At 43.0% G+C, this 15,783-nt stretch overlaps 1 protein-coding gene across 3 annotated transcripts in view; it reads right to left on the bottom strand.

Moving 5' to 3' along the window:
- Positions 1-15,783, bottom strand: part of CACNA1D (calcium voltage-gated channel subunit alpha1 D) — a 316,448-nt gene that overhangs the window by 145,386 nt on the left and 155,279 nt on the right. For all 3 annotated transcript variants that reach the window (XM_068557862.1, XM_068557864.1, XM_068557863.1), the window contains exon 4: positions 8,186-8,325. In XM_068557862.1, coding sequence (XP_068413963.1) covers positions 8,186-8,325 — 140 coding nt within the window. The remainder of the gene's footprint in view (positions 1-8,185; positions 8,326-15,783) is intronic.

A 15,783-nucleotide genomic window follows, 5' to 3' on the forward strand; every position in this document is an offset into this window, starting at 1 on the left:
ATATCTGATGAATAAACAATGAATGAATGAATGACTCCAAAGTCCCAAATCTTAAACGATATGTTATGCCACTTCCAATACAGTCACTGACACATACACACCCCCACCTCCACCTCCAAAGGGCTGTTCAGGGAATGATGTAAATCACAGATGTTAAGGAGCTGTGCAAAGGCCAAAAGCAGAAGCCTAAGAGAAGGAATTCACATCGTCATTTTCTCTTTTGAAATGTGAATAATATTGTATCTGGCAGCCACGACAAATTTTTCCCTACTCTCAGAAGGCTTTTCGGATAAAGCTATTTTCAGGCAATCCGCTCATTTGACAGTTACTTTTGCTCTTTCAAATAAACATTTGTTCTTTGGAATTGTTGCTTGTTTTTCAGAATAAATAGAAATTTGCCCATTTCAGATAGAATCAACTCTGGCCAATCAGATTGTGGAAATGATTGGCCCAGCAACAAAGAAAAGGTTTCCAAAGTTTAATTAGCAGCTAAAGCAGGAACTCTGCACCCACTGGCGTGCCTCTGGATGGCCAAGACGCTAAGTCCATAAAACACAGGGTGGTCTGATTACAGTCCTGATGGGGCACAGTCATGTCATTCTGGAGTGTTTAAAGACCGGTCATTTGTTTTAATAACAGTACCGCAATTAGCAATGAACCTGGCGGGGGGTGGGGAACTGGCAGGGAATAAGTCAGGTCTTTACCTTTTCAAAGCTACAGAAGGTGGGCTCTTTCTGGTTATGACTGGGGAAATATATCAGATTTATGATAGGTCTCTCTCATTAGCATAGTTTTGTAATTACTATAAACCCCTGCAGCAAGGCTAAATAAAGTTAAAAGTCTCCCCTCCAAAACTAGTTCACAGTGTCATAAAAACAAAGCAAAAGGAAGAAAGAAAACCTCAAACTCTTCTGAAATGCAGCAGCCACAGGAATTTTCATCCCAAAGAGTTAGGAAAATAATTTATGCAGGTGGCGACTTAAGATTGCTTTCAAGTATCAGTGTACCTTTGCAATGTACAATTTATGGCCCTTTTATCCGTTCTTCAGTGATGCCCTTGAAAACAGGTGAACAACGTCTCTCCCATCACAGAGGAGCCTGACTCAGAGAGGGAAGCCGGCTGCTGTTTCCAGACAGCTGGAGGGCTCAAGGGGTCAGGGCATGCTTCCATTCCTAAGAGTTAGGAGGCATTAGGAAAGTCCCTCTCCTTCTCTGGGCCTAAGTTTCCTTCTCTGAAAACTGATTAAATGATCCAGAGCCCTGCCCTTCCCATTCTAATATTCTGTGATTCTACTCCTTTCACTGCCCCCACCCAAACAAAATAAGTACCATGTGCCTGAAGAGATGAGGACAAGAGGAGAAAGTATTTGATCCTAGACTGTTGTTAAAAGTTTACCCCAAGACAGGGAGAAAAGGCAAGGAGCTACCCAAACTGACACAAATTAGAAGCACCAGAATGAGCCCCCCATGTTCACCAAAGCTTAAGTGATGAGCTTGAATGCTTGAAATACATGTTTATTGAGAAATTTAGAGGAGTGGGATAAAAGTTGACTCAGATCAAACTTTTCTATAAGAGAATTATATCAGCTCCGGTAGACACGCTGAACCTTCCTGTGGTCACATTATTAACAGTTAACATTTTAGAAATATCAATTACTCTCTTGACGTCTCTGTTATTGGGAATCTTGACAAAAGCAATAGGTCATGGTTGACTTGGAACGGAAAATCCATTGGATTAAGATAGAGTTGGCAGTTGGAAACTTCAGTGAGCAGGAGTTTGATTCACGGGAAGACTTAATAATTTTCTTTTTCTTTTTCTTTTTGAACTTTTCTTCTGCTCTTTGACTACAATTTAGTACATATTTTAGATAAAGGGTAATCTGATGTTCTAAAGTTTTTCATATTTAATAAGAAAAAAAAGACCAAGTCCAGTTCGACTTTAGTTTCCTAGATGATTTTTTACTTTTTAAACCAACTTTATTGCAGCTTAATTTATATATAATAAAATACACCCATTTAAGGTGTACAATGAGACGAGTTTTGATGAATGCATAAGGCCCAGTAACAAACACCACAACCCAGACAGAGAGCCTTCCCAATATCTCAAACAGTTCTCTCATGCCTCCTTACAGCCGTCCTCAGCTCAGCCTGAGGTATCCACTGACTTTATCTGGTTTATCGCTTTAGGTTGTTTTTTCCTTTTCTAGAATCTTACATAAATGGAGTCATACAACATGTTCTCCTTTTTGTTTATCTTTTTTTGTTCTCCATGGTTTTGAGATTCATCCAAGCTGTTACATTTATCAGCAGTTCATTTCTTTTTATTGTTGACTGATATCCCACTGTATGAACATACCACAATGAGCTTATTCATTCACCTGTTGAGGAATACTTGGGTTGTTACCAGTTTTTCTCTTTTATGAATGAAGTCTCTTTGTGAACATATATTCTCATTTATTTTGGGTAAGTACCCAGGATAGTCCTGGTAATATGGTCATATGGTTAGTGTATGGTTAACATTGTAAGAAACTGGCAAACTTTTCCAAAGTGATAGTACCATTTTCCATTTCTATCTATAAGCAGTGTGTAAGAGTTCCAGTTGCTCCATATTTTGGTTAAAATCTGGTATCGTCTGGTATCTGGTCTTTTTACTAATACTAGTGGGTATGTAGTGCTATGTCACTGTTGTTTTAATTGGCACTTCTCTAATTACCAATGACATTGAACATCTTTTCAGGTGCTTGTTGACCACTTACATATCTTCTTTTGTGAAGACCAATTCAAATTTTTTTCCCATTTATGTTCTGGGTCATCTCCTTATCTTTGAGTTATAAGAGTTCTTTATAAAGTCTGAATACAAGTCCTTGGTATGTATTGGGAATACAAATATATGTATTGGGAATATTATTTCCCAATCTGTGCCTTATCTTTTCATTTTCTTCACAGTGTCTCCTTTGAAGAAAAGTTTTAAATTTTGATAAGGTTCAAAATTTCAATTATTTCTTTTATGCCAAGTGCTTTTTGGGTCCTAAGAAATCTCTGCCTACCCCAAAGTCATAAAGATTTTCTCCTAGAAATGTTATAGTTTTAGCTTTTAAATACAGGGCTATGATTCATTTTAAGGTAATATTTGTATACGGTATGAGGTAAGAATGGAGAGTCTTCTTTTTCATATGGATAAATAGTTGTTCCAGTGTTATTTGTTGAAAACTGTTTCCTCAACCCATTGAGTCATCAAGGCACCTCTGTCTAAAAACAATTGATCACATCCATATGGGTTTATTTCTAGACTCCCTATTCTGTCCCATTGATCTTTATGTCTATTCCTTACTCTCATATCACACTGTCCTGACTACTGTAGCTTTATAAGAAGTCTTAAAATCAGGTTCCAGATTTGTTCTTACAGATTTCTTTGGCTAGTCTAGAGCCTCTCTAATTTCCATATAAATTTTTGAATAAATCTGTCAATCTCTACAACAATCTTACTGGGATTTAGATTAGGATTCAATCTATACCTCAATTTGGGAAGAACTGATATTCCAACAATACCGAGTCTTCCAGTCCATGAACATGGTACATCATTCCATGTATTTAAGTCTTCTTTCATTTCTCTCAGCAGGTTTAGTCATTTTCAGTGCACTATTTATCCCTAAATAGTTCATGGTTTTTGATGCCATAGTAAATAATAATGTCATTAACATTTTATTTTCAAATTGTTCATGACTAATATATAGAAATTCACATGCTTTTTTTATACTGACCTTTTATCCAGAAACATTGCTAAATTCATTCAAAACATATAATTTAATATGATTTTAATCTTCTTAAATTCACTGAGACTTGTTTTATGGCCCAAAATATGTCTTTCTTGCTGAGTGTTCCATATGCGTGAGAAAAGAATGTGTATTCTGCTCTTGTTGGGTACAGTGTTCTAAAAAAGTCAATTAAGTCAAATTGGTTGATGGCATTGTTCAAATCACCCTATATCCTTAGTGATTTTCTGACTAGATGTTCTATCAACACTCCTCAAGAGAGGGGTATTAAAATGTACAACAACTGAAGGTTTGTCTATTCCCCCTTTCGGTTCTATCAGGTTCTGCTTCATATATTTTGAAGATCTGCTATTGTGTGTATGTATGCATACATGCAGGCACACACACACACACGTGTGTGTGTATACACACTTAGGATTATTACATCATCGTCGTGAAATGACACCTTTATCATCATAAAGTGTCTTTCTTTATCCTTGATAATATTCCCTGAAGTCTACTTTGTTGGTTATTAATATAGCTTTCTTTTGATTAGTTTTGCATGATATATATTTTTCTGTCCTTTTACTTTCAAATTGTTTATGTCTTTATAAATTAGGTTTCTTACAGACACTATAGAGTTGAGTGTTGTTTTTACACACATATAAAATCTGATAACCTCTGGATTTTAAGTAAGGGTGGATTTTAAATAAGGGTGAGTTTAAATCTACCATCTTGCTATTTGTTTTCTATTTGCCCTGTCCATTGTTCCTGTCTTCCCTGCTTTTTTAAAAAATTAATTGAGCTTTTAAAAAATTCCATTTAATCTCCAATATAGATTTATTAACTATACCGCTTTATTTTTCTAGTGTCTCCTCTAGATCAAGTGTCAGCAAAAGTTTTCTGTAGAGTGCCAGATAGTAACTATTTTAGGATTTGCAGGCCATAGGGTCTCTGTCACAACTAGTCAACTTTTCCATCCTAACACCAAATAGCCATAAACATTAGTGAGTGTGCCTGTCTTCCAATAAAACTTAATCTGCTAAAGCAGACAGTAAAATACTTTGTCAGCGTTGGGGGGCAGGGGAGGCAATAAACCGTTCTTGTTCTATGGGCTGAAGTTTTCTGGCCTGTGCTCTAGGGTTTACAATATACATCTTTAACTCCTCATGGTCTACCTTCAAATAACTCCACCAACTGCAAAGCACCTTCCTATAGTATATGGCTATTTCCTTGTTTCTGTCCCTTGTGCTACTGCTGTCATATATTTTACTTTTATAGATGCTATAAACCCCCCCAATACAATGCTATTACTTTTGCTTTAAATAATCAATTACTTTTAAAAGATTTTAAAATGAGAAAAATATTTTTATATTTACACATGCACTCATCCTTTATGGCATTCTTCATTTCTTTTGTATAGATCCATACTTCTATCTATTGTCATTTTCCTTCAGTGTGAAGAAATTCCTTTAACATTTGTTAAGGTGCAGGTCTCCTGATGAATTCTCAGCTGTGGTTTGTCTGAAATTTTTCTTTCTTGCTTCAATTTTTAAAGATATCTTCATTGAATAAGAGTTCTAGGTGGACATCTTCCCCTAGCACTTTAAAAATGTCGATTGTCTTCTGGCTTGCACAGTTGCTTGCATAGTTGCAAGGCTTTTTCTCTCCTTTTAAGATTTTCTCTTTATCTTTGCTTTTGAGCAACTTATGATCATGATGTGCCTTGATGTAGCTTTCTTCATGTTTACTTTGCTTGGGCTTTGTTGAGCTTCTTGGATTTGTCAGTTTATATTTTTCGTCACATTTAGAAAATTTGGACTACTTCTTCAAATATTTTTTTCTGTCTCCCCTCTATCTCCTATCTTCTGGGACTCCAAATGTATGTATGCTAGATTACTTGATATTGCCCCACAGGTCACCAAGGTGGTATTCATTTATTTTCCATCATTATTCTTTGTGTTACTCCTGTATCTTCAAATTCCTTGATTATTTTCTTCTATTGAGTCTAATCTGCTGTTAGGCCAATCCAGGAAATTTTTCATTTCAGATATGTTTTCCAGCTCTCAAAGTTCCATTTGGTTCTTTTTTTACATTGTCCCATCTTTTCTCACTGTAGTCGTATATTCCTTTTAGGTCCATAAACATATTTATAATAGCAGTTTTAAAAGTCCTGTAAAGGAATTCTCCACTAATCCCATCATGTCTGTCATTTCTAGGCCTGTTTCTATTGATGGAGTTTCCTGCTGATTATGGGTCACAATTCTTCACATGTCTAGTAATATCTGACTGGATACTGAACACTTTAATTATCTGGATTTTGTTGTCTTCCTTTAAAGAGTGTTGAGTTTTGCTTTGGCAGGCACTTAAGTTACTTGCATGTCAGTTTGCTCCTTTTCAGGCTTCTTTTCAAATATTATTAGTAAGGGTTTCAGATGGTTTTTACTCTAGAACAAGAGTTGGCAAAATTGTTTTGTAAGGGGCCAGACAGTAAATATTTTAGGCTTTGGGGACCTAAGCCACACAACTCAACTATGTAAACAAATGCTTGTGACTGTGTTACAATAAAACTTTACAAAAATTGGTAGCAGGTTGAATTTGGCCCACTGACCACAGTTTGCCAACCCCTGCTCTAGAGTTAGTTAGGCCGTACTACTAATGGCCCTTCTGGGGTCTCTACTGACAGTCCAGGGTGTTCATCGAGGTCTTTCCACTCTGGCTGGTCATAACTTGAACAACTCCCAGACCTATGTGAGTCCTAGTTATTAGTCAGCTATAGCCCCCCAGATTTTCTTTTTTCCCTAGTCGTAATCTTTGCCTGGCCTTATGGACTATCATCCCATGTAGGGTAGCTTAGTCTTTAGCCGAAACTCAAGAGGACCCCAAGGCATACTTACGGACCTCTTTCTCTCAATATCTCCCTCGCTGCTCTCATATCATGCCTCTCAAATTTCAGCCACCTCAGCCTCCCTGAACTCTTGTCTCTGTCTCTTCAACTCAATGAGACTACCACACTCTTCTTGGTTCCCTGTCTTTGTGTTGTATGATAATCCAAAAAATGCCTCCAGACAGAAAGTTGATTGTAGGGTAGGGACAAAAGAAATGGAGCTAAGCAGCTCCATACTCTAGCTGAACAGGAAGTCCAGAGTCAGGAGAGTCACAGCAAGATTATTCCAGAACCAGGAGACCTGTAAGGCTCCTGCTTGCCACTCCTTGTTAAAGTTCATCAAATACAGGAAGGCATGGTACACATCTTCATTTTAGTTCATGCTGCACTACCTTTGCCACAATACCTTAGAGTCCAATGTACTAGGGTGGTTTTTGGCAAAAGTTAACATTTTTCTCCATAAGTCTAATCATCCTGTTGGGCTACCACTCTGGATCCCGCTTTAACTTCCTAGGTTTGAAAGAACAGGCTCAAAGTTTATCCCACTCTCCCAATATCCAGCAGTATTAGTCTCCCATGAAAAGCTAAAGGATTCATGATAAAGAATAATCCAAAAGAAAAATCACCTTGCTCAACTGCAGAAGGCATTTGAATGAAGTCATGGAGATGAAAACAGAAAGGCCATTTAACATTCTCTCTCTATAGGAGAAAATATAATTTTAGGAGCAACCCATTTTACAGCTAGGCAACTAAGACTCAGCGAAGGAATAGATCTTATTTTCCTATGTGGGTATTTGGTCCAAAGACCCAGCATTCCTCTGACACTGATTCATTTTCTCTTGCTGGAAACATTTCCAGGTGTTGAAGGACCAGAATAACACAGGCCACTGTTTTTTATTTTAACATTCTCCTTTAACTGAAACTGTTGGTGTCTTCTTCCTGTGACAGGATTCGGGGAGAAGGCTTGCTTCTTTGCATTTTCTGGTTTATTTCATTTCATGTCGGATATCTGACATTTTTCAAACGCTTGTTTTGTTATGTGAAATGGGACAGTAGCGTGCCACATCTTTTCTCCCAACTCAGCAGAAAAAAGTAATAGCTTTCCTCAAGGGATGTTAAATAGCAGAGTACCTCGCTGCTATGAAGGATTTATTACTTTTTTACTGTTTTATTTTGGTTTTTTAACTTAATGGGGTGTTAAGCATAAGAGCTGTTCACGTTGAACTCAAAGCACCAGCAGGGCTGGCCTATTTGTGGAGGCCCAAGGCCCTGTAAGATGAACCCTCTCACATCACAAGCTGAGCTTAAACTTCCTTCCTTAACACGTTACTGAAAGAGGGCGTGACAACAAGAGAATTTCAAATTGGTCTCTGCCCAGAGACCGACAGCAGCATCATCAGGCTTCAAAGAACTCCTGACAGGTTCTGGCAGCAATCACTGGCACGAAGGACCAACCCTGTTCCTTTAAAATACTGTTTTCTGTTACTCCCCACCTCCCATTTTCCAAAAAAAAAAAAAAAAATTTCCTCAAATAAAAGGGACTTACCCTACTATTACTATAACAAAATCCAGTAAATTCCATCCATTCCTAACATAAGCATTAGGATGTAGCAATAATCCATACGCTATAATCTTCAAAAATGTTTCGACTGTAAAAATAATCAGGAAGGCATATTCTACTTTTTCCTGTGAAGAGAAACAAAGAAATAAAAAAAAGGGGGGGGGGGATGGGGAAGAAGAAGAAAAGAAACAGGGATTAGATCAGTATCTCAGAGATATAAGCATTTTTCTCCAAGCAAAGTTTTATCATGAGAAATGGAACAATTAACACTGTACCTGGAGCAAGAAGGCATTTTAATTCTAACTGAATTTCTCATAAGCAACTAAGTGTAAAACACTTTTCATCAGTGGCTATATTACTGCACTTTGCAACCTGCCTTGATGTGTGTGCAGTGACTCTGCCTAGGACACAACAGCACGTTTGTTATTTGCACACATTTGCAAAATGCAGCATGTTTTCCTCCTAAGATTGCCAAATCTGGCCCAGAAAAGCACAAGGATGCAACAAAGACTCCCACAGGGCTTTGAACAGAATGTCCTTTGGAAGAAAGCAAATTGCGTCTGCTTAGACCCTCTCTTCCTCTCGGGTTTCCATCTGACTTCTAAGTCAGGATCATCTTTGTCACTGAGCAGCAAGGTGACCTCGGCAAGTCCCTCCAATCCTTGGGACCTAAGTCTCCTCACCTGCACAGTGAGGGGAGGGGATTCAGGACGGCAAACCCACAGCCTCCTTACTGGCGTGCCGCCTCTCCCGGCTGACACAGCTGATGGGTCACCACGCACGTTCCCAGGGAGCCTGGACTCAGCCCCTGAATCCTCCTCTTCTTCCAGACTCAGCAGCCACTCCCATCTGACTGCCACAGACCTCCGAGATGCCACGCTCAGGCTAGAGGGCTCTTAGGACCTTTCCAGTTCCAACTCATGCGATTCCATGAGCTGTAGAAAATGCATCCATCAGCAGGTCTAAAAATGTTGGCTCTTTCCTCTTTTACAAAGTTTTTCTTTATACAGCTTTGGTTTCAATAGAAATATGGACCACTGAGATGTGTGCGATTAATTTTACAAGAGGCATTTGCTGGCAAAAAGCTATTGAAATAATAACTAAATGAAAACTCGTAAGTAATTAAAACTGTTCCATACAGGCCATAAAGTCCTCTGCTAATATTAATTCTCCTCTGTGAGACCTGAGGAAAGTTACCAATGCTTCAGGAAAATGGAAGTCATAGAATTCATTTATTAAGATGCCTGGTGCAAGGGAGCGAATAAATTTGGCTCAGGAAATGCTTAGTGAGCACCTCTTCTGCGCGATGGGTCCCACACCAGGAGCCAAGGTAAGAAAAATGTCTCCACTGTGGTCCTATCTTCGAAAAGTTTAGTCTGGTGCAAGAGGTAGGGGTTCAATTGTGGTACACAGAGGACATCCCAGGAGAGGGGACTGACAAAGAGCAGCTCTGCACCTTCGTAAGCAGTTCTGCCCTCTGATAAGGCCAAAGGGTTAGACCACTTCTCCCCTGCAAGGACTTGCTTTGTTCCATGTGAGCACCGGTCACACTGAAAAGTCAGTTCATCGGTTCTTCCCCCCCAGGTCCCCGTCATTCCTAACGTGCCCCCAGAGCACCCTTGATCCTCAGAACACCATCCTAGCGGTCTAATAAATTCCTCTGTGGTGTCAGTTGGCCAGAGTCAATGTGTTTTCAATTTTAAAAGCCTAGCTCATCCCCAACCTCCACACTCACGCTTCCTCCAGATCTGCCAGCAGGTCCTGCTCTCAGCCGGGCTCATCCCATCCCATGCACCCCGCACCCCTCAGCAGGCTGCGAGGCCTTCTCGGACCACGACCTACTCCCTCCGCACAGCCAGCCACACCCTCCAGGCTGGGGTGAGCAGCTGAAATCTCCCAGAGTAGCAGCGTGCACGCCCCCTCGTGCCACACGCAGACCTCCAAGGACTCCTCTGTTTACTCTCTGCAGTCCTTGTGAGCCTTGTGAGGGCAAGGGCTCGTCTTCCCGTTCACTGCCACATCCCTGGGTGGTGGGTTCCCACGAGAGGTGCACTCAGGCCACTGTGGATATTCTGAGGAATAGCAACTGACTTTGCTACCAGCTACAGAGGAGAGATCCAGGAAAGCTTCAATGAGGCAGTGACGCTAACTTAGAGAGCTAAAAGGAAACGCCACTCTGTTGCTTTAACAAGAAGCAAAAAGTCCCTGAATAAACCAATCTGTTGTACTCAAATTAGACCCTGACCACCAAAGGTAGATCATCAACATGTTTTTGAGAGTTAGAGTTGTAAGGGAACAAGATCAGCTGGAAACAGCACGGGGATTTTACAATTCCTCTTCCCTTTTTATCCTTTCTGCTTTATTTACTGGGCCAGACGGGAAAAAAAAGGCTTTTGCTGCCATCAATATTCATAGCAGTCATATCCCCATATCAACACAGGGCTATACTGCAGAGCAGACAAACAAGACAGGGAACAGAGAGTACACCTACCAAACACAGCTTGTTTTTCCTCTTTAGCGTTTACTTACAAGTAATTTTGCCACAATAATACAAGGGCCATTCATGCAACTGAATTGTTTAGGGTTCTTTTATCCCCTTCTCTTGTCCTCCTCTCTCTCCTTTTTGAAGACTTTGGTTTCTGTTTCCGAAATCCTCAGTGCATTACTTGATGGAATTGATTATAAGAAATATAACCTTGCTGTAACATGATTCTTTCTTACAGAGACTCTACCATGGTGCCAGCTGAACAATCACAGCCTGGAGAGCACGACAGACCAGTCTCCTCAGAAGCCAGTGTCATCCTGGTCCCCAATCCTGCCATTTAAAAGGACTCCAGTAAAACAAATACACCTCCACATTTAAGCAAATGTAGTGTTAAAAAGAAAATCTTGCAAAACAACAATCATGGGAAGGGGAGGTAATTACTTCACAAGAGGATTGTTCATTTGAGAAAAGAATGTTGGGTTAGTGATCTGAAAGGAAGCCGCCAAAAAAGTCAGGTTCCTCGCAGGGTGGGGTGGGAACGTGCAACTGGCTGAAGGACCGTGAGACGTCGCACAGAAAAGATACGGAGTCAGCAGCTGGGATGGAAGAAACCACAGAGAGGATGAAGGAATGGGATGGCTGAAAAGAGGCGAGCAACAGCCCTCAAGAACTGAACATGAAATGAGGTGGCCCCTGGGCAGGGACTGCACCTTAAAAGCCCTACCCAAGGCTAAACAAAAAGAGTACATGATTCCTGCACCCCAGTTTCCCTGCATTTGCCAGGCACACTCAACCAGCCACCAGCAGGGATCCGCCTCACTAACAAGGGATCCTGGGTGGGCAGGGCCAGCAAACCATCTTTTAAGAAAGCACCAATTCTTCACCAGAGACCACCCTATTATGTGGATGGAAAGTCCCCCATGAGACTCAAGTCACTAGAGAAATAAAGGCTTAAAATCAAATTCTGCAACCTGATTTATCTTCTTTAAACAGTGAAGTTTCACCAAGCAGGAGAGGCTCTAAACCAAGTCTCTAAACCAGTTAACCCCTCACAGAGCCTTGAGAAACAGAAACTGTCAACTGGCAGGGAATAGGAGATGCCAGGATCTTTAACTGTACTTGGTTGTCAGCTGTCCTATTTTTAAGCATCCCTTTACTGTGCTGTGGTACTAGCATCCATCCATCCACCATCAATCTATCCATCCATGCATCCACCATCAATCTATCCATCCGTTCATCCATTCATCCACCCATCCATCATCCACCCATCTATCCCTGAGCACCTGGGTCGTCCTCAGAAAGCCTGACCCCTACCTTCACAGAGCTCCCGGCCTGCTGTCAAAAGATCAACAAAGGCTTGATGAGCCACGTAAGGTTCACCTCTCGGCTTTGCTCATCCACCCACAGGGCCCAAGTCTTTGCAGTGGTCTCCTGGCGTACACCCTGGCAGTAGAAGGTACAGAGTCTCCCCTCCACACACATATCCCTTCTGTGTCCTGCAGTCCCAGGCTCCCCACTGGCAGAGATCATCTCTTACTGTCTTTGTAACCCCAGCATCCAGCACCATACAGGGCACACATAAAGTACTCACAGGTGCTAATAGGAGGTAGAGAAGAAAAAAAGAGAAGGAATTAAGCAACAAAGCCAGACTGAAAGGGGACTATAAAAACATGAGAACTTGGGATTCTACCATATGTACCAAAAAGCAAAACAAGCAGGGTAGGAATCTTTCTAAGTTACCAAAAACCCTTCCTAGAACACACCTGGAATCAACGGTCAGAGTGTAGAGACAATAAATAGCTGATCCCAACGTCTCACAGGCCCTCCCTTTCAATCCCAGCCGGAGCCCCTGGTGAACGCCCTCACCTTCCACCCTTCTGTACCTTCTGGCTTGCTTGCTTCTCTCCTGCAGGAGTGTCCACTCCAGGTCATGGGCCGAGCTGCTCCCTCCCACTGTGTTCCCAAGTCCATGCTTTCCCTTCTCCATGCCTCTGCCCACGCTGCTTCACCCACCTGGTGTGCCTACCCCCGTGTGTGTCCACTCCCCTCTTCGGTGAGCACACAACCCTGACACGGCAGTAGCACGAGCCCAGCACAGGGCTGTGGAGAGAACGCAAGGCTTGGAGCTATATCTGTGTTCTGCTAGCCCCAGCTCAGCCTCTGACTGACTCAGGTCCACATCCAGTTCCCTCGCTGTAGAATGCCTCCCCCCACCCCCACCCCCACCCCAATTCCCGCCTTTTCATCAGGCTAAGTTCTACTTATCCTTCGAGGCTTAGCTTAAATGACACTTTCTCAGCAAAAGCTTTGCTGACCTCCCAGACAAAATTTGGGCCCACTGTCAAAGCTCACCATATTTCTGCATAGCCCTATTCACAATGGAAAATTTTAATTTAAAAAAAAAAACTACCTCTTTGATACTTGTCTCTCCCAATAAATGATAATTTCTTATAAAATCAGAGACCATTTCCATTTCATATATCACTGTATTCCCAAGTCTGTCGCAAAAATAGATACTCGGTATTTATAAATGAAGAAATAAATGAGCAAAATGAGAAGTTTTGACCAAACATTATTCAATAGCCCTTCCTGCTAAGACGTTCCATAATTGTTTTAGTCAGCTCAGGCTGCCATAACAAAATACCATAGACTGGGTGGCTGAAACAAACAGAGGCTTATTTCTCACAGTCTGAAGGCTGGGAAGATCAAGGTGCCAGTTGATCTGATGTCTGGTGACAGCCTTTTCCCTGGCTTGCAGATGGCTGACTTCTCATGATGTCCTCACCTGGCCTCTCCTTGGTGGAAATATACACATTGAGAGAGAGATCTCTCTTCCTCTTCTTCTCAGGGCACTAATCCCAACATGAGGGCCCCACCCTCAAGACCTAATGTAACCCAAATCACTTCCCAAAGGCCCCACCCCCATACAACATCCCACTGGGGTTGAGCTTTAAACACATGAACACGGGCGGGGGGTGGGGCGGGACACAGACATCCCACCCATAACAATACTGCAGGCCCCGCCCCAGGAAAACGCCCACGACTAAACACCTGGGAAGAGCCTCACAGCTCCTGCTCTGCACCCACAGCCTCCCCACCTCTAGTCAGAGGTAGGAGCACCCACAAGGGCAAATCAGTCAAGGGTGATGAGAGGTCCAGGGCTGCGGGAGCACAGGCGTGAGGGGAGGGGGAGGATGAAGGGACCGAGGGACACCATGGACTTGGGGGTGGGAGTGAGAGGAGGTAAGGTTCTAAGGCTGGGTCTCTGTTTCTCACCTGTAAAACAAGAAGCCTGAATGGATGATGTCTTCCAGTGTGAAATTACAATTCTCTATGACCTGATGAGCAATGTCCAGACTCAGGCTTCAGAGGGAAGCCATGTGAGGGACCAGGGACCCCAGGGAGGACAGCCAACCAGCAGCAGCAAGATCCAAGAGCAGCCACTGCCTTGTCAGGTGACCAGGTCACCCGAGGTTGCCCGAGAGACCCTCCCACCTGCTGCCTCACACATTCCAGGAGGTGCCCTCAGGAGCTGCGGCCACTCTTACAGGGTTCTGATGTGTGATTCAACCTCTAGTAAACTCTGCCGGGGATCACGGGAGGGGGAGCAGCAGGCGGCCTCAGCTCAGAGCGCTGGGACGTAAACAGAGGTAATGCTTTCCTCTGCAGGTATTAATGAAGTATGTACTTAGAGGGCCGCCAATGGGTAGCTGACACCACATTCACATGAAGAGACTGGCTGGAATAGTCAGCATGCCTTCCTTCTTCTTCACCTTTGGTTTCTAAGTACAAATTGTAGAGCACATGCGAGTGAGCCCATTTCTTGTGGCACTCGGCTAAGTCATTTGCCCCTTCTGCTTCTCAGTTTCCTCATCCATAAAACCAGGATACTCACCCTTGCCCACTCAGGTGACGGTGAAAATCAGATTAAGTGAAGCGGGAAAGAGCCCTGTGAACCATCAGAAGCTCACCATCAAAGGCCACCCGGGACAGGAAGGGGCAAGGCCGCACTCCCGGGCTCTGGAAGTGGAGTCCCAGTAGGAGGACCAGGAGATGGGACAGAAACGTCATAGGACCGTCGCCAGCCCAGTGACCCCATGACCACCCAGGCCAAGCAGGGTCACTGTCCCGGATGCCGTCCAGAATGTACCCGAGATGACAAATGAAGGTGGTCAGCAGGTGGCCTGGCTGACCGCTCCATGGAGACCAACTTCAAAGACATCTGGTCCATGGGAAGAGGGCAGAGGAAGCTGACAGGGCACTCTCGCTGGATGTGGCCTCACTTATCGGCAGCACAGAGGCAGCTGCTGTTTGGCTGCAGGGGTAAAGCAAGCAGCTGGCAGGGGTGGCTCATTATGGTTCTTGCCACCCAGCAAAACTCGCAGGGTAACAGCACCCTGACTTTCCTCTGAGAATTGCTCCTTTCCTACTTTCAGTCCAGGGGCCACAAGGGTCGGCATGTGACCCAGGTTACTGGTTCAGGGATAGGCATGTGTCCCAATGCCCACCAACCAGGTCCACTTAAAGCTAATCCTGGGTTTCACTCAGACACTAGGCCAGAAGTTCTGTCACTGGCTTGACTTAGCTCTCAGAGGCTATAAGCCTAGAGTTACCAGGGGGACATAAAGATGAAAAGCCAACACCTAGGGAAGCCAAGCCAAAAGATGAGGAGAGAGAGGGCCAAACAGAAGGACAGAGAAGCTCAGACAGAGGAAAGCACCTAGCTCTGATGCTATTGTATGAGCCCCTGGATCAAGCTGAACCTGAAGGCAAAATTCTCCTCCCACTTTTGGGCTTTTCAGTTACAAAAGCCAATAAACTGAGCCAGTTTAGGTTCGGTTTTTGGTCAATTGCAAACAAAAGTCCTAACTAGATACCGGGGGCCTACAGGATCACTCTGCTTCTCTGAAAGTTAAAGCATCTAAAGAGAATCTTCAGCAGCTCCTCACTTCTCAAGAGATTCAACTCCTTGGATGATTCCCTTTGACCCACAGGCTTAGGGATGGTTCTCTGTGCACAGGACCCATAAGCCGTGCAAGTCACTGCCTCTGGGAATTCATCTAGGCTCAGTTTTCCAGATTTCCTCCTTCCATCTCAT

This window comes from Eschrichtius robustus, chromosome 12 (genome assembly GCF_028021215.1).
Source record: "Eschrichtius robustus isolate mEscRob2 chromosome 12, mEscRob2.pri, whole genome shotgun sequence".
Taxonomy (NCBI): Eukaryota; Metazoa; Chordata; class Mammalia; order Artiodactyla; family Eschrichtiidae; genus Eschrichtius; species Eschrichtius robustus.